This window comes from Podarcis raffonei, chromosome 3 (assembly GCF_027172205.1).
Source record: "Podarcis raffonei isolate rPodRaf1 chromosome 3, rPodRaf1.pri, whole genome shotgun sequence".
NCBI lineage: Eukaryota > Metazoa > Chordata > Lepidosauria > Squamata > Lacertidae > Podarcis > Podarcis raffonei.
In genome coordinates this window covers 51,277,051-51,301,284 of record NC_070604.1, presented here as the reverse complement: position 1 = coordinate 51,301,284, position 24,234 = coordinate 51,277,051, and the positions used below count along the sequence as shown (strand labels likewise).

General features: G+C 38.7%; 1 protein-coding gene across 6 annotated transcripts in view; it reads right to left on the bottom strand.

Moving 5' to 3' along the window:
- LIN28B (lin-28 homolog B) overlaps window positions 1-24,234 on the bottom strand; it is a 90,895-nt gene that overhangs the window by 25,755 nt on the left and 40,906 nt on the right. For all 6 annotated transcript variants that reach the window (XM_053381550.1, XM_053381551.1, XM_053381553.1 and 3 more), the window contains one exon: window positions 1,857-2,041. In XM_053381550.1, coding sequence (XP_053237525.1) covers window positions 1,857-2,041 — 185 coding nt within the window. The remainder of the gene's footprint in view (window positions 1-1,856; window positions 2,042-24,234) is intronic.

Sequence of the window (24,234 nt, the reverse complement as noted above, 5' to 3'; positions counted from 1 at the left end):
CTACAGTCCGCAGGCCAGATCCGGCCCACCAGGGTCCTAAATCTGGCCCGCCCGGCCATTGCAGAACCCACCACTAAGCCGGTTAGGACTAATGGACTATTTGGGGTGGAAGAAGATAACTAGGTGGACGAATGGATGATGCAGACAGACAAAGACAAAAGACTGGGAGTAAATGGGCACTGTGGGTAGTGTCTGCATCAACATGCACATAGGAAAGGAGGAAATTCCTACATTTATGAGCAAACATACATAAAATTATCCTTTGCAATAGTATGACTCTGTTTAAACCAGAAATAGGGAACATGTGGTCTTCCAGATACTGTTGGCTAGTTGTCAGGGATTCATAGTCAGCTGAAGCCTACAAACAACGGGAAGCCCACAGTGTAGACACTCTTGTCTGGAAAATAGGTTTAGTTACATATTATAGGTCAGAGCTATAGCTTCTTATGATGGGAAACAAGAGACCTCTAGAAAGACTAAGTGCATCTCTGCACCCGTCAAAGCCCCTGTCAGGTAAGGCCAGGTTTTCTTGTGCTAGTGATGGGTCCTTTCATTTTCTTCCACATAATTTCATAGGGTGACTTGGTTTTGTATGTTTTGTGGTATTTTATGCATTGTGATTTTCTATTATTTTTATTGATTATGGATTAGTAATTCTTTATTGTAATTGTAAACAGTTTAATTATTATTTGTTGATGTTTAATTTTACTGTTTACTATTATTTTCTAACAGGTTATTGAATATTGTTTTATTTGATATAAATTGTTTAATTTAAAGTTCTTGTGACTTTTTATATTGGATATCAGATTGTTACTATTAATGTTTGATGTTTTATTTTTATTTTTATTTATGTTGGAAGCCACCCAGAGTGGCTGGGGCAACCCAGACAGATGGGCGGGGTATAAATAAAAAATTATAATATATATATTATTATAATTTTAACTTAAAATGGATAAAACACACTACATTAAAGTTTAGTGAAACCAACCATAAACCATTCTAGATCTCTATATTTTCTGTTTTGGCTGTTCCTTGATCTTAATAATACCGCCAGAAGACATTTTCAGATTTCAACACACACAAACACTCTGCCCGTAACGCCGCAACAGCTGACATTATCTGAATAATTATTACAGAAAACTACACAGTATAGGCTTCTCAATAGGTTCCATTCTCAGTTGAGCATTCTTTCACCACGCCTGCCTCTGGTAGGAGCTCTTTCTCTCTCTGCCCTGTCCCCTTCTATCTCTATTCTTAGCCCGCCTGAAGTCCTGAAATACTTAGGACCTGTCATTATTCTCTTGCATAATACGAAAGAAATTTTTTAACCAATATGAGCTAGCAGAACATGCTGACCTCTGCATGTAACACTAAAATTACTTTATGAGCCAAAGACATATGGCAGGACATATATACAGCGCAGTACATGTATGTGAGGAAAACTAGAACCCATTTCCAGTACCAGAACCTAATGTGAAATGCAACAAATCATCATGGCAAGAGTGCTCTTACACATATGTAAAGTCCCACAGAGCAAACACATGCTGTACATCTGGGACAGATTGGTCCATCTTGATAATTATTATCAACACTGCCTGGAACTGGCTCTCCCGAGTTTCAGATCAGGCCTCACCCAGTCCTACCCAGAGAGGCCAAGGATTGAGCTCAAAACCTTCTGCATGCAAACCACCAAGCTACAGCTCTTCCTCATGGAAGGAATCAGAATATGCCATTTCCAGAATCACAGGTTAAACCATTCACATCCTTATCATTGCATGACTGCATCTGAGTCTGCAGAGAAGCACCGTGAATAAAAGTTTTCCAAAAGATGTAAAAATAGGGGGGAAAATATTTACCTATCTCCCTTTGGTTTTCTTTTCTGTACTGTTTTTCCTTTGGGTCGTCTCTCACTTCCTAAACAGGGAATCCCACCTGGACCTGTTACCCGTATTGATTCAAGTCCTTTGGAAGATTTCTTAAAAGTAAATTCCACTGGTTCTCCTTCTTTTAGGCTTCTAAATCCTTCCATGTAAAGCTTGCTCTGTGAACAGGAAACATATTCTTAGTTACCATAGGCTTAGGGAAAATAGAACAATACTGAAGTATGTAAAAAAAACAACCCCAAAACAAAACCTGACAACATAATTATATTTCTGAAATATAAAAACTGACTCCTTTTATGAACATGCTTAGGCACATTTAATTATCTTTTTTGCTTAATTCATTTAAATGAACTTCTAGCAGAACAAAGGGTACCTAGGACACTACACTACAATTAGTACCATTTCATTGTGTCTACAGATTAGATGTGGATTTCAGCAGGGCTTCATGGTGGATGTAACTAAGAATTATTATGGAATTTTTTTTTATGAACAACTGAGTACCTGATGGTGAAAAACTGGTTCATAAGCTCTAAATATATACACAGAGAAACTCTTGGAAAACACTGGCTAGCTAAAGTGTATTTTAAAGTGTTGCTAAAAAAAAGTTCTGTTTCATATTATCATATTATTTATTTTGATAAACAAACAAGTGAAAAGACTTCCTAAAATGGAATGTGAACAGTGGAAAAGGTTCACTTTTGAATCTTTCTTATCTAGACATTGAACAGCACTTTCAGAACAAAGGCAAAGGGGTGGAAATATCAATTTTTCAAACCAACACAACTTCCATACACATCCATAACAGAAGTGGGAAAACCTCTCATGAAAATGGCAAATAAAATCACATTACAATTAATCACCAGTAAATCTATTATGCTACCATGAGTTCAGTATAGATTTTTTTCTTTTTGCTTGATCCATAAAAGCATACATTTTAAACTTATTAATGTTAAGGTTATGAAGCGGAACAGCAATTTCAATGACTTTCTAGGATTTATTTTCATTACGGACCCTGTCAGTTTTCTGAGAATACAAAACTTACGGCAACTTCTAAATGAAGAGAATAAATAGCTGGAATGCCATTTACAAACTAAAAAGAATGAAACCTTTAAGCACTGTGCCCCAGTTCTCACACAACACTAAACCATACCTTAGCATTGCAGGAAGAATCAAATGCTTCCCCTTCTCCTCCCTCCTGCATGGCCAGGGAAAGGACTTTGCCAGAATTTAGTTTCACTTTCCCTGTATGTCATCCAACTTCTCCCCTAACCTAGACCGGGGATCATGGCTTAAAAACAAACTGGTTAAGTTTAACAAGACAGCTTCAGAAACCAGTGTTTGAAGTTCACGGTTTTTTTGTTCTGTTCTGATCAGAGTTTTGTTTTTAACCCATAATCCCTGGATAATTCAAGGAAAGCGTTTCTCCTGGATATGTGAGAGACGGAGAGGGAAGTGGGCAGCATATGAGCACAAGGTTTCAAGGCAGTTCTTTCCTGTTTGTGCAAGTAGCGCTATAAACCAGGGTTTAATGGCCATATGAAGTGGTGGGTGGGCACTTGGGGGGGGGAATGTCTGCCAGTGCTGTGGCCTTGACACATGTGTACCCTTTGCAAGCAGGAATAATGCTTGTGATCGCACAATCTTTGCTTTCAAAGTCTTTTCCTGCCAGGGTAATGTCTCTCCATGCACCACAAAAGAGAGAAGTGTTTGGTGACTGAGGAGCACAGTTTACATGGGGATAAATATAACATAGTATTTTTTTAAAAGATATATAGTATTTATTTGCAGTTACCTTATTTAACAGCACTTTGAGAACTGCTTCAATAGGTAACAGTTACTTTTAATCTGTTGCATTCACTTTAAAAGATGTTACCGTTGCCTTAAAACTGATAATTCTTGCTTCCGGAGAGCCCTAGTTCTCACGCCTTATGCAAAACTAGGAACCCAATTCTCAGTTTCTCTTCCCTCAGTTAACTCACAGATACCTAGGTGAGTGAAGGCCTCTCTCTGATCAGGGCTCACCGAAAGATTACAAGGTAGGACAGTCCCTTAGCCGTCACTCACTGGACTCCGCCACTTGAGGCTGCTACTTTCTCCCTGACAGGCTTGCTTCTGCTTTCCTCTGAAGTCCCTCTTCAGGTCAGGTGCTGGAAAATCAGCCACACAGATGTCACAGTTGTGTCTCTGAAGTCTTTCCTGCTTCCTGTGACCAACTGACAGCTGCTGTCATTCTGGCCAGCAGCTCTCCTGGGCAACTGCTTTGGAATCTCCTGCCTGGCTTCCCTCAGCGATTCTCTGGTCCCATCTGCCTCTTCCTATACTCTTCATTCTCTTCAGCCTCTGACCAAATGACTGACTACCAACTCCCCACTATTCACCCTGTGCCTGCACTCTACTCAGAACCCTCTAGCCAATCATCAGGCTCTTCCTGGAAATCCAAATCCTTTTTGGCCTATAACCAGACCAATGATTTCAAATGGAACGTCTGCTAAAGGACCTAGCAGAATTCAACTCCTTTTCAAATGCCATATACAGTGGTACCTCGAGTTACAAACACCTCAGGTTACAAACGCTTCAGGTTACAAACTCCGCTAACCTGAAAGAGTTATCTCGAGTTGAGAACTTTGCCCCAGGATGAAAACGGAAATTGTGTGCTGGCAGAGCAGCGGCAGCAAGTGGCCCCATTAACAAAAGCACGCCTCAGGATGAGACCAGTTTCAGGTTAAAACAGACCTTATGAATTAAGTTCATAACTAGAGGTACCACTATAATACTCATATAAAAGCTAGTATATCAGGTTAAGTGCCGTAACTGAAATACTCACAAATATGTGAGCAAAACACATCTTTTGAAATTGCAACAACCTATCTGTTTCTTGGCAGACTGCCAGCTGAACCACATATATTGCATCTGTTCTGGCTTTATAGTCAGGGGTAAACAACCACACAGTCAGCCATTTTTTAAATGTCAAAAAGCTTTCATATCCTAACAACATTCTTGCATTTGAATTTACCTCATAAAAATACAGTTTTGTCACAACTTCACTGCTGGCCTTTTAGCAATGCACCTCAAGCCTGGCTTTTCAGGTATGAATTTGGACTGATGATTTACAGTGACCTGAGGGATTTTTGGCTGCTGTGACTATTTTTGCTTAAGTGTTACCCAAGCTCTGACTGAGCCATTCTTAGCTCTAATATCCCGACTGACAAACCATGGTTTGCAGAGGATCTGTAAGCCATGCTTTGTGTGCTGTAGCTCAATGCAATGTCTGAACTGAGATAGCATTGGTAGTGGATGATATAGTGCAGGCACTCTGGTCAGTTGCACTGTTGCTACTTCCTGGGATGGAGAGGGAAGAGAGGCCAGGTGGCAGTAAGGTCAGCGCAGCGCAAACATGCTGGCAGAGGAAATCCAACCAGTGCACTGGCATCACCTCCTCCTCTACCTCCTTGTAAGCAGCAGTAAGATCAGTAAACATCAGGACCGCAATCAAATATGAGTTTATTGCATTAGTTTAACTAATTACAAGGCTAGTGCTTCTGTCTTATTTTCTAATGTTCTGTTTACACTGCACTCAGCTATTTTGTCATGTCTCAGACACCGTGTGGTCACGTTGCACTAAATGACATTTGCACTGCAACAATGAGCATCAAATGACCACAAATGTCAGCCAAGATGCTGGTTCTGCCCACCTGTATGCACATGCACACTACTGTTCTCCCCATACATCAGGACATCCCTCTCCCTCTACAGCCTGCAAATCTTCTAGCACACTTTACTCGTTGGGCAAAATAACCCCAAAAAAGTGAGCCTTGAAATGGGGGGGGCAGGAGGAAAGAAAGAGCCCAGTGCATGCCAGTATATTGCCTTAAGGCTCATCATGTGAGTGGCTGTGGCATTGACCCATTTAAACTGGAAGTACAAAACTCCCACTATTTTCTGGGTTAAGGGGGCTACAAATAGGTTATTTCTATAATCATATAACATGGAAATGCCACTAAAATTTTTATAGCTAGGAAAATGGCAGGAAAACTGAAGCTGCCCAGAGTGACTACTGGGGCAACCCAGCCAAATGTGATGAGTATAAATAATAAAATTATTGTTGTTGTTGTTGTTGTTACTACTACTACTACTACTAGCCATTCACCTGGGCCACATTCACATGTCAATATCCCACAATACTGTCTGCTACTGCATACCATCTAGCAGGGGTGTGGGAGCTGAGGCTCTCCAGATTCTGATGAACTACAGTCCCCGTTATTCCTTGCAATTGACCATGCTGCCAGGGGCAGATGGCAGACGGAGCTCACATAAAATCAATCAAAAACATAACTGGCCAGTAAAATTTCATAATAAAGAAATAAATATATAACCCTGCACAGAGCCTCAAAACAAAAGACACAATAAAATAAACAATACAAATCACATAGGCTAAAAACAACTAGCAAATACAAGAGCTGAAGCCCCCAGCCATACACCACAGCAACTAAAACAACTTACATTACATTTAAGCCAATGGAAAACAACAAAAGGACAATAATAAAGGGTATCTGTGACCTCCCAAAACTTGCCTGCTAGGGTAGAACTGAAAATCTTGTACAGATCTGCCGTTCAACAGATTTAGCTTCAGAGCTATAAGTTATTACAGGATTTAGCTCCTGTGCCCTTATTAGTTTAAGCTGATGCTTTAATTAACTAAATAATTAGATAAATGAGTGTTACTTACCCTCTGGTCGATTGGCTGCTTAAGCTTAACTCACCAGTTAGCTACTGTAGCAATAATTGCTAATTGAGCAAGAAACAATGCCTGATAAAATTATCCCTTAGTGTTTTGTTGTTTTGTTTTTAAAAAGTGTTGCCTTACATATTCTACCAGGAGCATCCTCTGCACAAATTCCATCCTTCTGAGAGTCCCATTAATTTCAGTGGTCTTGTACAGAAGACGTTTCTGATGCATTGTGCCCAGTGTCAGTGGGTGCTTCAGAATCTGACTTAAATTCACAAAAGGAAGGAAACTCCAAGTTGGGGCTCTTTATGGCTATCTATTCTCCTCTTTATATGCCTGTGTTACTCCTATTAGCATACAAGCATGGGAGGGAGAAAGGGCTCCCATAATGAGCCTTAATTCAGAATTTCCTCTCTTTTGTGGGCTTCCAGTCAGGATCCGAACACCTGCTGATGCACCATGCAAAGCTCTGGAGAAAACACACACACATTTCGCTTATAGAAATTCACCTTGCACGCAATATTTTCCTTGCATTTCATTTCATTGGTTTGAGAAGCACAAGCTTATATCATTAAATTAGCATCACAGCCAGCCTTAAATATAAATTTTAATTATTAAAAATAAGCCAGTAATGCCTAAATATTTCTTCATAGTTTATACTGGCCATTTTTTCTGTGCATGGGAGATTTCTCTCCATATCTGTCTACAGCCACACCGGCAATATAATATATGCGGAGGAGAGATTCATGGCGTGGCATTTTTCTGCAGATCTCAAAAACATATTTCATTGGCACTGGGAGGCTACAGAGCTTGTTACTGCCAAGATATCGGAGTTTCCTAATCACATGCTACACTGCTTTTCTGTGGAAGTGGATCACAATGCCTGCCTGCCTGCCTCCCTGCTTACCATACACACCTTCTGAAAAAGACAGTAGCATTCCCAAAAAAACAAGCAAACTGCAGCTGGCAGCATACTAAGACTTATGAATCCACATAGCTTAACTATTAACATGTTTTTTCCCCTGTCCAATACTGAAGGATCTTCTGAATGCAAAGGTAATGAATCAGCAAACTATTTTCATCAAAAGAAGTACATTTATGGCTCAGGCTCCTGGAAAAACATCTTTATTTACAGCACACATACAAAGACACATTCTGTTGTTGTTTTGGGTTTTACTACTGCTAATGATGATGGTAATGATTCAGTTTCCAAACTAGTCTACCCAGACATCAGACCTAAACTGGAGCTCTACATGTGCTTGTGGAAAAAGAACGAACTTGCAAATATTATGCAGCAAAGAAGAAGCCAAACACTCCTTGTGCCGTGAACTGCGCTTTTGCTTCTTCTACAGCACAAGCCTTTTCAGAGGCTCCACAAGAGAAATTACTTGTACATTATGGCCACATCTGTCAGTGCACATGAAACAGCTGGGATTCTGCTCCTCTTTAAAGTCCACTTGATAGAGATTCTAGTCTATTAAAGCCCAGGTCTGCTTAAAACCAATAAATTACGTGAGAAACTAAAGAGTTAGCAAATTATATTAGGTTAGTATATTTACTATTTTTAAAAGAAAGAAAAGAAAGAAAGAAATTCCATGTTTTAAAATAGTATATTCTCAGTGAAAATAATTCTCAATTATGATGGAAGAATTTTTTAAAAAACATCTTGGATAAATAGTCTCTAACTGAGAATTTTGTGTCGTGCAGCTAGCAATATTTTCAGACCAAATTTGTTTTCCTGAAATATTAAATACGGCAGTAAAATTATAAACATGAAACAGATGCATGTTGTTTATGTTACAGTAATAATTGTTTTTTAAAAAGACAAGCTGAATACCCATTAATTTTATATCCCAGCTTACACTTTATCAACATTATGAAATGTAGAAACATTTGTAACTGAAAGTGCATATGAAGCACAGGAGATAGATAAATAGATAGGTAGGTAGATAGATAGATGATTGATAGATAGATAGATAGATAGATAGATAGACAGACAGACAGATTCACTGCTTTCTATAGCATTATTAGTGATGCTTCTGGCCAAAGCAATTTTTACTAATTATGTATTTAGTTCAGAGATAATGGTTTTACAGAAACTGCAGATAATTGGTTCTTTCAGAAGTTTAACTAAATTAGTAGTAGAAATATATTACATTTTTAGAAACAATGTAATATATACTTTAGCCTGAGCCAACTGCCTGATAGAAATGGCATATCACTTAAAATATTTAACAGGTATCTGAACACAGGGAGCTTATAATAGTGACTAACCATCTCTGGAAATATGTTGCAGTACAGGAATTAATTTACAAGTAATTCAAACTCATAAACGGAAGTCTAAGATGTAATGCCAAATTTTGCATAAGAACTGTAGACAAGTAAAAAGAAATCCTATCTACCTATCTATTACTAAGGCTGTAATGTTCTGCACCTTTCACGCCATCACAGGGCATGGCATTTCTGCCTATGCTCATGTGTATCAACATTTTTCAAGTAATGATTAACTTTTTCCTCATTTGAAGCTGTTGCCGAATAAGTACATAGTGTATTAGGCTTGCTGGTTAATGCCAAGCCAAGCTGATAACTTGCATAATATTTTCATTTATGATCATAGTTTGCAACCAATGTGTTTTTTTATAAAGCCAGTTCTGAGGAAGTTGCCTGCACTATTCTTCCATTCTAACTGAGAATATTGTATTGCCGGCAATGAAATAAATACATTGCATGAATAGAAGATCACTGCTTACAGCTCAGTCTGTGAATGAAAATGGTCATAAGGGACCTTTAGAGCAGAGTTCGCCGCTGTTGTCATTTACTACTAGGCTTAAAAATGGCAGTTGCTATAGATAATAATAATAATAATAATAATAATAATAATAATAATAATAATAATAAATGTATCCAACAGATAGATACAAAGAAAGGCCCTATGAGGTTATATTCCAACAGGAAAAATATAGACTTCCCACCTAATGATCACATATGCAATGATGCATCAGATTTGGACGAATCCTGAAAGTAAGCCAAGATGCCACAGAAGGATTTTTGGTTTGCAAAAGGCAATGTGGGGATGTGGACAATGTGGCCTAAGTTGAAGCCAGGTCCCCTGAAGCGCTTTGTGGCACCTTGGTAACCCAGACGCTAAAAGATGCTGCAGACAAGCAACCGCTGAAAGAGAAAGTAATCTCTCTAAGCTGGTCATAACACCAAGGTATGTATCATAACAGAGGGAGAGCAACACCACAGTGGGGACAGAGAAGAGGAAGAACTCCATTGAGCCCAACAGGGCACACTTGTAATCAGTGTGTTTACTTTTATCTGGGAAGCAAATCCCTTGCAGTTCTTTCCATCTCAAAATTAAATATGCCTAGCAAAAAAGCACCTGGATCAATATGTCTGCAATCTGCCATTTTTCTTCTGCAGGAGCATTTATCTCACATCTGTAATTTTCAGGCCAACCATCCACATAAAACTAAGGGAGATTAAGTGATTTTTTTTAAACCAACTGAAAGCTAACAGCTGCCATTCCAAGAAAATCATTGTACCTATCCTAGAATTAGGGAAGAATTATGTTCTCAGAAGGGCTAACATTTCTTTTTTATTTCTTTCTAAAATAAGATGTTAAATGCTGTCTAGAATAAAAATTCCTGGACCTATGTCACAGGCTTTATCCATTTTGGAGAGGTTAGGATGCTTGCAAATTTCATTCATTTTTGTCAAATGGGGAAAAGGGTTTTATATAAAATTTCTGAATAGTGGGGGGAAACAACTAAGCAGATCTCAATGGGCCCCAAGCCAAATACAGTGGTACCTCGGTTTAAGAACAGCCCAGTTTACGAACTATTTGGTATAGGAACTCCGCAAAACCGGAAGTAGTGTTCTGGTTAGCGAACTTTATCTTGGTCTACGAACGGAATCCGAATGATGGAAGGGCACCGGTAGTGGTTCCCTCATTAGGGAAAGTGCGCCTCAGTTTAAGAATGGCTTTGGTTTAAGAACGGACTTCCAGAATGGATTAAGTTCGTAAACCAAGGTATCACTGTATGTGAACTGCAAAGTGCCTCAGAGTGAGGCAGGCTGCTTTCCACAGCCACAAATCAGGATCCAAACCAAGACTTGCTGTCAGTGTACACCCCTACCAAGAAGCCCCAATACATTCTGTTCACACAAACAGTTCACACATCGCTTAAACTATAGTTTAAAATAAACTATGACATGTTATTCAAAAAAATGAGCATTTAAGCTCATCCACCACTCCTATGTGTTCTCAACCAGGGGTAAACAAAGCAGAGACTGGCTTCATGGATCATGCTAATCTGTCCTCACGGTTCTCCCCACCACCACCAAACAAACCATGAGCTAGCTGCTGTGAAGAAGCAAGCTTGGCTCACACTTCTTGTGGTTTGGTTGGGGAAAAGAAACCAAGATTTCTGGTTCCCATAGAACCTGAAGTCAGTCTCTGCTTTGTTTCCTCCATGAAGCTCTGAAGGAAGTAACAGGGTAAAAGGAAAGCACATTATTTTGAGTAGCTATGATTTAAAATTATGCGGGGCATTGGTAACTTTACTGTGATGTGTGGGTTGTGGATTTAAATTCTGTTATCATATAGGATTACCATTTAAAAAAGAAATCAGATAAAACCATAAATATAATTGAGGCATCAACAAACCTAAACATAATTTCCCCATGAATTCTAGGCCCTTCACACTAGTTTAGAAGCATAGTCTCTAAATTCTGCATGTGTGCAAACAGTGTTATAAATACGCTAATTTCGTCTTATCGAGAATGACTCTACAGTATTTGAGTAGTTTAAAATGATTTCTTATTAACCCTGATGCTTCTCTTCATTTTCCATTGAGTTTCTCATTTTCAGTTCCAAGTCTGGCTTACATTTTACTATGTTTGCATATAGTTACAATTCAGTTCAGTAACCTAAAGCTTCAAGGGTTCCATAAACTCAAAAAGTATTTAAAAGCAAAGCTCTCTCCTTTCTGCCACTGACAACAATACAGCTCCAAGGCAAGGCTTGACCTGACCACAACACAGGATACCATATCCACATTGCATAAATAACACATCCACTACAGGCGTAACCAGCTGCACTTTACCAGCATTTTGGAGCTTGGGCATACATGGGAGAGCCATTGGCATATGTTTAACTGAATGGTTTTTGTTAAATGAAGACAGGCATACCACTTGTGAAACTGTTTCCACTTAAAACAGTTAAAGATGCTGTGTCAAGGCAATGATGACTGAAAAAGCATTCCCTTCTTGCTGCCATCAATGCCACAACAGACTGTGAAGACTCTACTTGCGTTTGACTTGGTCATCTGCTTCCCTTCTAGCCATCTTCCCAGCTGCTTCTGTGCTCCAAGCTCCCTCATATAACCAAGGAGCTGACTGGCTTCAATTCCCCAGGAGAGGGCACTTAGGAGCAATAATATATACCCGGCATGTCCAGCTCCCAAGAGACTGTGATCTACTCCCAGTATAAAAAAAACTGGCAGTGATCTATCCATTGTCATTGGAGGGAGGAGGAGCGTGGGTGGGGTGGGTGGATTTCCCAGAGTTGTTGAGCTTTTTTTGGGGAGGATTGCACAGAGTTTTAAAGCTTTTTTCCTGTAACTTTTTGTACATGATAAGGATCCTGTGATCTACCAGGATCAGCCAGGGATCTACCAGTAGATTGCGATCTACTGGCTGGACATCCCTGATATATACCACCAGAGTCATTTCTGCATTCCACAGCTAACTACAACAGGAACATCAGCCATACCAACTGCAAACTCCCTCTGCCTGAATCCATGGATCGCCAAGACAGACCAACCCAACTTGCCTCATTTGCTCTTTGCAAAATGTCAAGGCCACTGAGTCTAAAAATCACCCAAATGATCTATTTATGGCAACTTGATTATTGAAAATCCTTCCAAGTATAGATCACCAAACTGCCTTGTGAAGAGCATTTAGTCCAGCGTATGTCTTGCTATGTGTAGTAAGTCAATATTAATTTTTATTAAATTTCTATACTGCCCTTCATCCAAGGATCACAGGGTGGTTTACAATATAAAAATATAAAAAATATATACTACAGAAACAAATAAAAAACAAAAAACAAAACACACACACACAGAGAGAGATTGCCAAAGAGGAACATGTTTGCCTGGCATCTAAAGATATGTAACTAAGGTGCCAGGCAAACCTTTCTAGCAAGAGCATTCCAGAAACAGGGAGCCACCACAGAAAACTTTTGTGTTGCCACCTCCTCTTATGGAGGAGGCATATGAAGAACTGCCTCAAATGATAATCATAGTCAGGGTCAGTTTATATAGGGATAGGTGGTCATTGAGGCACTGCGGTCCTGATTTTTATCAATATTTATTGCTTTTATTATTGAGTAGTTTGTTAGAAAGGTAGGATTCAAATGCTGTAAATTGCTTTGAGATGATGGACCAGCCCAGTGAATGATAGTCATATGGTAGCCCTGAAAGCCTGAACCATTCCTTGTCCTACTCTCTATTCCTCCACTTTCATAATTTATCTCCCCCTGCCACAAATTAAACAACCAATTAAACCACACACCTCACCCCTGTCTTTGCCAAATCTGATTGGGCACATTATAACAGTAAGCAAGATTTAATATTTTAAAACATTAGAGGAGTTTGAGTTGTCTAAACAACAATAGGGCAACTATTGTGGCACACCTATTCAATATGGAGATTGCCCAGAAACCCATTCACAATCACCAGCCATCCCCAAGACTCTCTCAAGTGGCACTCTAGCAAGACAAGTTGCCCACCAGCTATTATTTTTTCTCCTAATTGTTTGACTTTAGCCATTGTTCTGTATATTTCAAGTTTCCATCTTCTGCATATTTTAAGATCAAGAACAGTCCTCTGTCCTTTGCTGGACTTTTCCAGTTTTCACTCTCTGTACTATTCCTTGTATTTCTGAAATTCTACAACATCTTGTCTGTCTTTTCTTGATGATTAGTTACTAGCTGGCCTGTTCAGTCAGTTTTCTATGCCTGCCACTCCACTAAATCTGCTTTGACTCATCACTAGTAATATATTACTGGTGATAATTTCAGAGTCCTTTAGAATTATCTGATTTTTACACAAATGATCTTACCATTTTATTGTCTATTTTATCTTCCATTAGTTTTTCAAGTAACATTTATATGGGTTGCTTTTGTATGCAATCTGGTTGCTCTTTAGTCATTCCCCCCCCCTTTATTTCTGGCTCATATTCTTTATTTCCTCCCTTCTCCTGCTGTCCTTCCAAGGGTCAGTGCTAGGACTTTTGCTTATTTGTGTTTATTTTTTTATCCTTTTGGCTACTACTATACATTCATGTCGGATTATTAATTTTTCCACAGATGAATTGCAAGTCGTTTTTTGGCCCATATCCCTCTCCTTTGTTGTTTAATCTTGTGTTATGTCTTGTTACTGCTTAATCTTGTCTTCCTCACATTTTTCTTAGATTAAGCACATCTAAAAATGAACTTCTCAACTGTCTTCCTGATTTTTCTGGCAGCAGCTCCTTCTCTTATTTGATTTATTGGCCCTGCTATCATCTATCCTTTTACTCAGGTGTACAGTCTTGATCCTCACCCCTGAAACCTTTAGCCTACTGCAATACAGTATTATTGCACTCTAAAACATTTCTAGACTTCATCCTTTGCCAAGACATTACTATATGATTCTCTCTCAACTTGACTACTGCAATTCACTTTTTTCATCTTCCAGTTTTCTCACTTCCATCCAGTTATATCTCCATCCTGCTACTCACATTATTCTTTTTTTTTTTACACTGACTATGCATTTCCTTTACTGTATAACCTTTGTCTTCCCTTTTCCCAGTTTGCATGTCATGCTAAGCCACACTATGGCTTAGCATGAATGTGCAGCTTCCTAGAGAGCAGACTGTGGCTGTTCTGCTCTTCCTGCTGCTACTGCTGCCCACTAAGCCATGCTTAAGCTTAATGCGTTGTCCCTTCCAGACAGGCAATGAGCTGTAAACAAAGGAAAAGCTATGGCTTGGCTTAGAATTATATGTTGACTGACCTGGTGCCTTCAATTTAAACTCCTTTTTATTTAAAAGTGATCACATTCCTTTTACACTTACCATTCTTTCCTTGATTCTCTGTGACTCTCCTCAGTTCTTTCCTTTTGGTGCCAAGTTTCTATTTTCTCAGCCAAGGATCTCTTTCTTTTTCACCTGCCTACAACTTTTATCTTAATCTTCCTTTCTGAAACTCCCACTCATGCATCTCCCTTTCCCACCTTTTTATCATCAACCCCTGAAATGTCTCTTCATATCTGCTTTATTTTTGCACAACACTGGGATGCTAAGTGCTACAAAAATAATACACATTATTATTCATCTAACGAGGGAACATTGCTATACACTGTCTCCATTAAAGGAGAAATATTTATACCTCAACAACCCACATTCCCTGATGAAACATTAGCCAAGTAAAACTATATGCTGGGGTGGAGAACCTTTCGCCCTCTAGATGCTGGGACTCCATGCCCCATCAGCCCCAGAGTACATGCCCAGGGAAGTTGGCTGGAGTCCAGCTACATCTGGAGGGCCACAGGTACCATATGCAGGAAAGGAGGAAAAGGTATGGAGAAAGTGGATAAAGATTTCCACTGAGATGGCCAGGCTAATCTAGATGGCCATAAGTCAGGCTCAGCATTATTAACTGGACTTAGAGAAGCCATGGTTCCCCTTCCTACCCTCCTCTGAGGCTCGGTTTAAAGCAGCAAAGTGGACAGGAGCTGCCCACTTTGCTGCTTTAAATAGTTTAGTGCAACATTTGATTCAGAATATTTTTTTTGTGTTTTCCTCCTCTAAAAAGTAGGTGTGCCCTATGGTCAGGTGCGCCCTATGGAGCGAAAAATACAGTACTTCCTCATGCAGTGCAAAGTTAAAACTATGGCACTCACTTCCATAGGAGGCAGTGATAGCCCCCGACATAGATGGCTTTAAAACACTGGACATGTTCCTGGAGAAGACTATCAATGGCTATTGGCCATGATGACTATGCTCTGCCTCTACAATTGGAGACAGCATCGCTTCTGAATGCCAGTTGCTGGAAACCACAACAGGGTGGGGAGTGCTCTTGTAATAGAATCCTGCTTTCGAGGTTTCTCACAGGCATCTGTGTGGTCACTGTGAGAACAGGATGCTGGACTAGATGGGCCATTGGCCTGATCCAGCAGGTTCATTCTATGTTCTTTTCTAAGCTATTGGGTGGGGGACACACCCATGCCTTCATGTGCGAACAATTCCAGCTTTGCCTTACTGTAAACAAATGTTATGTGCAGCATTTCCATATGGCTGTACACTAATTTAGCCATATGGAACAAAACAGTCAGCCACTCTAACACCATTGAGATGGTTAAATAAGTTAACCTAGAAAAATAATAATCAGTTGGTGCATATTCAATAAAAACAGAGCTTTCTGTGCAACTTAGTTTATAAAAATGCTATTCCCATGTGAGGTGTGTGTGTTAGAGAGGGGTGGGGGACTGAGGGCTACAGGAGCCGAATCTGATTTTCTGTAAGATTCAGAAAAGTGAAGATGCACAGTTAACATTTAATGTACCCAGTATTCCATCAGTTTGACAAAGTTGTAGAATTTTCAGATGTAACAAAAACCAAGGATTTCAAATCTGAAGTTGCACATATAAATACACAATCTACGCACTTTTTTTTAAAATGGTTGCCACTGAAATTTTTAAAATCCAGGGTTTTATTCCACAGGAAAAGTTGAAAGAATGAAAAACACATGTACACTTAACATCTCCTGACATAAACCAGATTTGAACCATTGACCTTCAAATCTCCTTTGCAAAGGCCTAACAGGAGCAACAGTTGGTTGAATTCTAAGCAAGTCACTGGCAAAGGACTTCACAGATTGCAGAGTCAATTAAGCAGCTATTTGTTAGTTTGCTGCACCAGAGGGAACAACTTGGCAACAACTAGGATCTGAGGCTGCCATTTTAAAACTCTGCATTCTATTTTATTGTGATCTTGTCTTTTCATTGTAATAGTGTAACAATTCTGGAAACAGGAAACTATTCAGATCTACTTATATTTACAAGGTTATCATGTGTGAATGACTGAAGGGGCGGGGGGGGGGAGAGGGAGATTTAAAGATTCAAATTTCGCTCCTTGTATTATTTCTCAAAGCTAACAACAATCTCTTACTTTGACTTAGGTGTAACTAAGATGTTGCCATTGCCAGACTGTGTAAACAACGAGGGAAATATATTATTTTCTAAAATCTAAATACTTAGTTGGTACAAAATGTCTCTCACTGATTAGTTGGTTTTTGTTTTTTTAAGATTCCTATTTCATAAAGAAAATCCGAACCACACAGAAAAACCTTTAAGAGTCATATCAACAAACCTCCTGGATCTATATTTTGTTTACAACAGTCATCTGGGCAGGATGCTTAAAGATAATATAGAATGGCAGATAGGTGCTCAAAGCCAAGCAGTTTCTTTCACCCTTGGCAAAAGGATGTATGTGCTAATACAGATATTATTGTCTTTATGAAGCTCATTTGAGAACCGATTTATATTGCCTCACACCCCAACAGTAAATTTCATTGCTTTTTTTTTTTAAGCACAACTGTAACCTTAGGCTGGGGGAGGAGATCTTAATATGTTGAAATCCTGTGGAACATTTCTTCAGGTGTTCTCTGAGTCACAGAGTCCACTTCTCCCCCCCCTCCCCGGGTTTCCTTTTCAAAAAGAAAAAGACCAACCTTAAAAAACTAAAATAAAACTCAGCGATGTTCAGTGCTGGTTTCCACTGAATACCTCTGTCCACTGGGGTGTGCATTAGTTTTGAATGGAGGCAGAATAACAAGGTGAATTGGAATGATTTGGGGTCTCTCCCCAAGGTTAAATCATGGTGTCAATACCCCCCCAAGTCAGGGCCTGCAGAATGTCTCATGTTGCTTTGTTGTTGTTTCGTTCTATGTTTCCTTATATCTCTGTGTTTCTGTAGGTCCATGGGCTTTTTCAAGGCTGTCTTGAATGTGGCCTGCAGATACTGAAGAGTTCTGTATTTATTTTTATTACTGAACAGCCACAAAGGATTTTTGAAAGGTAAAAGCTTCATTTAAAAACAAAAACCCTACACTGTTCTGCTTTAATAAACAATCCCTCAGCTGCTGCTGCTGCCCCAGAGCTCTTCAGAATTTCAAAGGGAGCATTCCAGATAGAACTCCAGGCTTACAACATGAGGCTATCTTGAAGGAACCAAGAAGTATCAGAAAGTTTTAAAAAATATACAAGCAATAATATACACCACTCAACCACACCTTATCTTAAGATAAGAAAGAGAAAGGCAAACTGTTGCAACTATGTTGAAAATATGAAACTAATATAAATTTAGGAATTTTTGTCAGTCTAATAAAGATATTGCCCTAATATGAATTATGGAAGGAACACTTTCCCCAAATCCCAGACACTTTGGAAGGGCTTCCTGTGGTTGTAAACGTCATCCATTTCTGCCAAAAGGGGAAAAAGTTGGAGCTGTTCTTTTGATTCCCCATTACAATGATTGGGAGAAGACAAAATGTCTTGAAAGCCAAAATTGACATGGAAATGGAGAATGTACAGAGCATCTTAGAAATAAATCAGCATTTTAAAAATAAACAGATGCAAGGTGAATCTTGAGGCCCATGCACACACCTAACTTTACTTACTTATATAGTAGGAATTATACATGAGTGACAAAATACCCTCAAAGTGGTTTACAAAAAAGATAAAACAACAAAATAGATAAAAATTTACAACCATACTTTAAAACATACAAATGTTAAAATACTGGAACAGATTATTGAATAAGTTAATAAACAATCAATTTTGATTGCTGAAACAGAAAATCCTCCCTTTTATTATTAATTTGCTGTTATTGCTATTTAAAACAAGCAAACTGGACAGCATGTTCATTTTTTTCTGCCTCATTTTAAACGTGATTGAACCATGTGACTTAGATGGATTTGTTTCAAGGCAATATAGACAAATATGTGGAGAATATTCTTATCAATGGCTATCAGCCATTATAGATATACAGAACCTTCAAATTTAGAGGAAGCATGTCCCTGAATACCATTTGCTGGGGAAGTGCTGTTGCCTTCATAGCTTGTCCTTGGAGTTCCCAAAGACATCAGGTTAGCAAGTAAAAAAAAAAAAAAAAAGGAAGCACAATGTCTTATATTCTTATGTTTATTATTCTATGTTTTAAAATAAAATATATATGGGAAGATAAAGAGTTAAACAGAATACTGATCATCATGTAACTCCAGGGCTCACTTGAATATCTACAGTTTTCAGAAAAATTGAACAGAGTAATACACAGGTGTAGTCAAGCCCTTAAACTTCATCCTGCTTTTCAAAACACCCTTCACACACTCACACTCACACACACACACACACACACACACACCGCTTCAGATTTCTGCAGATTTATCTTTGCTGCCATCTCCTTCAGTCTTCCCACTGATACATTATCACAATGGCTCTCTTTACCACAGTTAGCCTTGTCATGTTTGCAACACTATTATTCCTCAAAGCTACACTGATTCCAGTTCAACATGCAAAAAATCCCAAACTGACACTGGAACTTGTGACCCTGTTCATATATAATTATAAGTCATTGTTAAGCATTAAGAGGATGCGCCTCAGGTACATGCATTCCTTCTCCAGAACAGCTATAAACAACGACAGTTTAGCCTTGTTTCTGAACTCTAAACCATGGTTAACGTTAACTATGGTTAGTAAAAACAGGTGAGCTTCACAAGTACTGGCCTGAGGTTGGCTTGTCTCCATCAACTCTTGTTAAAATTATCTGCTTTGTCTGGGTTTAGATGACACAGCAAGCTGTAGTTAACTGAAAATGCAAAAATGAGCCTAGGCTTTGCTATGACACTAAACTTTAGTGTTACACTTGAACCATCCAACTGTGTTTGAAAAACATGAGTGAAAAAGAATCCTCACAGAACCCTGATTATAAAATACATTTCAAATATTATTATTCCTAAATAAGTTAGAAAGTTCAGTGTTGCCACAGATGAATAGAGAAAAATACTTTAAGACTTAATTCACACTTTAGAATAAATACATACATACATAAGATCATGCCCATCTTCATCATACATTTTAGAATTTTTATATACTATACATTGTACTTTAAATTAGGAATGATTTGCTAAAACTATTGTCACTAAAAGCTTTATCCAGCTTCTCCTTAAAAGCCTCTAGCAAATGAGGTAAAGATTTTCCATTGTGCAGCTGCTCTGAGTGTTTAACCTAAAACTACCTTCTCACAGCTCAAATCTATTGCTTCCGTTCTCTGTCTTTGCAATATGGACACCAGATACCAGTTATGTCCCTAACACAGCGTTATTTGATGACATTAGACTATTCCACTTCCTTTCACCTTTGGTGTTTGCCATCTCGGGATTCATTTTGAGAGAAAATTGGCAATTTCATTCTCAGTGAAGGAGGATATTGGAGAAGACATGGGAAAATTCACAGACCAGATCTACCAACACACTATATAGCAAAACATGAACTTCACTATCCATCTTCTTACTAAAGATGGACACCGGTAGCATCACAGTTTCAAAGTTACCATAGAAATGTTTACTCCTAACAATCAACAAAAGAGTCAATATCCTGTGGTCAAAAACACAAAATTAAGGATGAGTTTTCAGGATCTTATTAAATATACCTCTGTTGTTTCTCTAATAAACAAAAGCTTGATGTTCCTAACTCTGTCGATCTCATGAAGCCTTAATTAACGGAGTTGTCATATTGACTTCCCTGGATTTATGTGAGAAAAGATTAGTCAGGAGACGCCATGATTTCACCTTTGACTTCAATATACGGTAAATGTTGCCTTGTGTGGTATCATGGTGGTGCTGACGTGTACCCATTATGGATTTGGCTATAATGCCTGCAAAGCTTTAGATCTGACAACACCACTATCTCAGTAGGACTAACTTCTAAGATCAAAGGAGAAATGGGATAGTTTTGCCAGTTTGGGGAGAGAGAAAAAACCACTACAAACTATAATGTGGTTCAAAGTAGTATTACAAGACGTAAACTACATCCCAAATGCAGGCTTGATAAGTTTCCCTATCTAACACTCAATTTTAAAACAGGCATCAATCAGATGCTGTGGAACTGGGCACTGAAGACTTAGACCATGGAGGCCTAGGTTGAAAATCCTTACTCAGTAAAGTTCCCTTTGAGACTTTGGCAAGTCAGGGTCTTGCCTGACATTCAAAGTTGTTGCAAGGATGAACATGATGGGGAAAACCATTGATGCTGCTCTTAGAATGCAAGAGGGAGAATGGAATACACTGAAATGGAGAGATAGACAGCAAACTCTTTCTCTCTCTTTATCTCTCTCTCTCCCCTCTCTACTACTCTGAAAATTTCCTGACTTTGCCTTTGTTCTAATCAGCTTCCCCCTCATTCTGGGTTGCTAAGCAATATAAAAGTAAAGTGTTCTGAGGGCTAATCAGATAGTGCTAAAATGAAGGAGGCCAAAGTTAAAACACACACAGCTGAACTTTTCTGCAAGCTATACAGCTTGTTTACTTGTTAAGATCTGCTTACAATGTTGCACTTGAATTAAGCATTCTGGCTGCCCAGGTTTAGCAAAGTATAACCATTAATTCTGGAATGCACCCTCCATTCAAGACATGTTTGTGTGATTAGACTGACTCACACAGTAAATTTAGTATAAACATTATGCATTACCACATGAAGAATTTTTGGAGACCTACATCCAAAAGAAGTAATTACCACTCCCCACCATACTAAAATATACAGTTATTTTTAACTTAGTTACAAACATTACTGTCATTAAAACTGGTACAGGTCTTATTTACTTTTTTTATTTCTTAGCTGCCTAATAACTAATGCTTTCTGGGTGAAAGATATCTTTATAAAGAACAACAAAACACAGAATTAAAATCCTAAGAAGCTGCATTAAACAATCAATATAAAACAGAGAAAGAACAAAAACCATACCAGTAGCGTTGTTCCACTTAAAAACATCCCAGGAAAGAAAATAGGGGTAAAAATATCACATTTTTAAAACAAAATGATCTTCATGGCACAGTTTTTCCTTTGTTTTCTAATTCATTCATGAACTCTTAACGAGGAACAAATTATTTGAACTCTTTTTTTAAAAGAGCTTTCCTTAAACACAGGCACACCCCACAGACTCAGTTTGTTTCAACTGCTAGTTTCCACAAATGCATGCCTCCAATCTGAAAACAAGTTAGCAAATATTTATCGTCTACTCCCCTCCCCCTCCACCACGTCATTGGTGTTGACAGTTATGACAGGGCTTAATCACCTGCTGCAAAATGGGATGCCGCAAAACTATATTCACTTCCACCCTGCTCCAAGATTATCAGAGTTGACAGTGCCTACCAACTGCTTTGGAGTATATACAGAAGTCTAGAAGGGTAATTTGAGCATAGAAATACATGACACCCCCCCCAATCAGGTACATAATTAAATCTTTGCTGAACTTCAGCAAAAATATTTATGGGAAAATGTTCAAAGGTGATTTAGATCTAAAATAATTCTGTACCATAACACAGTCGCTTATTGACTTGACTTATACTTAGCTAGGCACAAACGTTTAAACAATCAGCCTGTCTCATCATCAATCAATCCGATTAGCTTTATCATACAAGATAAGACCTTCAAAACCAAGACAAACAAAACTAAACACACAAACCAAGAAAAAATGAATGGAGGGTTCCGGCAGAGATCTTTCAATGTTTTGATGTTGAAATATGACCAACTGCTCTTTTTTAAAAAAGCAAGACAGAAAACACCCAATCACAAACTAGCCACCCTCAAAATGAGCCTTTAACTAGGATTCTAACCTACAACAGCGCCATGATTTTAGATGACATAAGTACTTAATTAGACTAGGAAATAACATTTCCTTTAAGGGGGGGGGGAGAAACAGCTAACCAAACCTAATTATCAATAATGAGCAAAACAACAAGATCTAGAGGCTGCAATGCTGTCGGTCAAACATTTTTTGTCTTCAGATTTCAGTCTGACATAAAATCCACCACCGGCTAGGTGGGTGGGTTGGTGCCCCTCCCCACCTCAGCATCCATGTACATTCTAAGAAAATATGGTATCATTCAGTAACCTCAAGTTATCCAGAAACAGGAAACATTTCTCCTTCTCCCTCCATGCGCCACCCCCACATACATGTGTATACTTGAAAGAATTCAGTTTCTCCCTCCCCACCTCCCTTTGAACTCTTATTGAGTTCTACAGCTTAAGCCTTATTAAAATAAAAGAAGCAGTAGATTTATATTTCTCTCTCCCTTAAAAATAATATGTTGGCATAAGCATCAATTAAGGTAAGTGTGTGTCTGTGTCTGTGTGTGTGTGTGTCTATTAGTCTGTTGTTATGAATTCAATTACAAGCCTTTTCGGCCCAAATTTGTTATAAATGTCAAAATAGGATTTCTGATCTCTGAATCATTCTCTGATTCACCTTCAACCCCTAGCCATGACTCACAGGGTGGTGGGGGGGAGAGAGAAGGGAAGTCACATGACCAAAGGCACTGAAAGGGAAAGAGCTGTTTTCTTTCCTTTCTGGGGGAGGGGATATTTATAAAACACCCTTCCAGCAAAAGAAACAAAGGCATGGTATTAGCAGCACAGGGCTATTCATGGGTGGGGCCTGAATGCCAAGGAGCTATAATGGAGCAGAGTTAATCTTATCGGGAGGCCCCACTTTAACCTTTTGAATGCACCCAATTTTTTAAAAAACAAAACAAAAAAGTGAAACGGCATCTTCCCCAGGCCCACTGCAAGAGCAATTATTCAGGCATTTTATCTAAAGCCAGAGCTACAATCAAAAGACTTTGGTTGGGACATCAATTCATCATTTCCAAACAAAACAACCTCTTTACTTCTTGAGAGTCACCTCAACTTGTTCTGCCATTTAAAAAAAAATGCATTTTTTTTAAAAAAAGCTCTTCCCCGTTCCAACCCCATGTGTGTGCTTCAAAGGCTTCTTGAATAAATAAGAGTATCCGATAACTAGGCAGACCTGTGGTCCAAAATGTTTTGCACCAAAGCTGTGTTTGGGATGCAGAGATAAGAACAAAACATTGGACATTTGTTTCAATCTGGGTTCGGTTTACAGTATTTGCGACTTTAATACCAAATCATGTAAACAACCCTTTATTGGGAAGTGCCAGGACAAATATTAAATAGAGAGGGGGCAGGTATATTAATCAGCTGAACAGCCTTTTCTTCAATATGGCAATTTTCTCAAAGCAGAGGGCACAATTTAGCAAGTGTTAATCATGCTGAGCAGCACTGATTTCAATGGTAGTTAGGCACATGCTTAAAATGCCTCCTAATAATTTTATTTATTCATTAAATTGAAACCAAGGAAATTTTCACATTTTTAACTTTTGCAACATTGTGTCTAGTGTTATCAACCTAGTAACATTACCAAATTAAAAAGCCTATGGTTGTCTTATGCTATTATTTACACTACAGAGAGATTTTAATTTTCCTCACAATAGCCCTG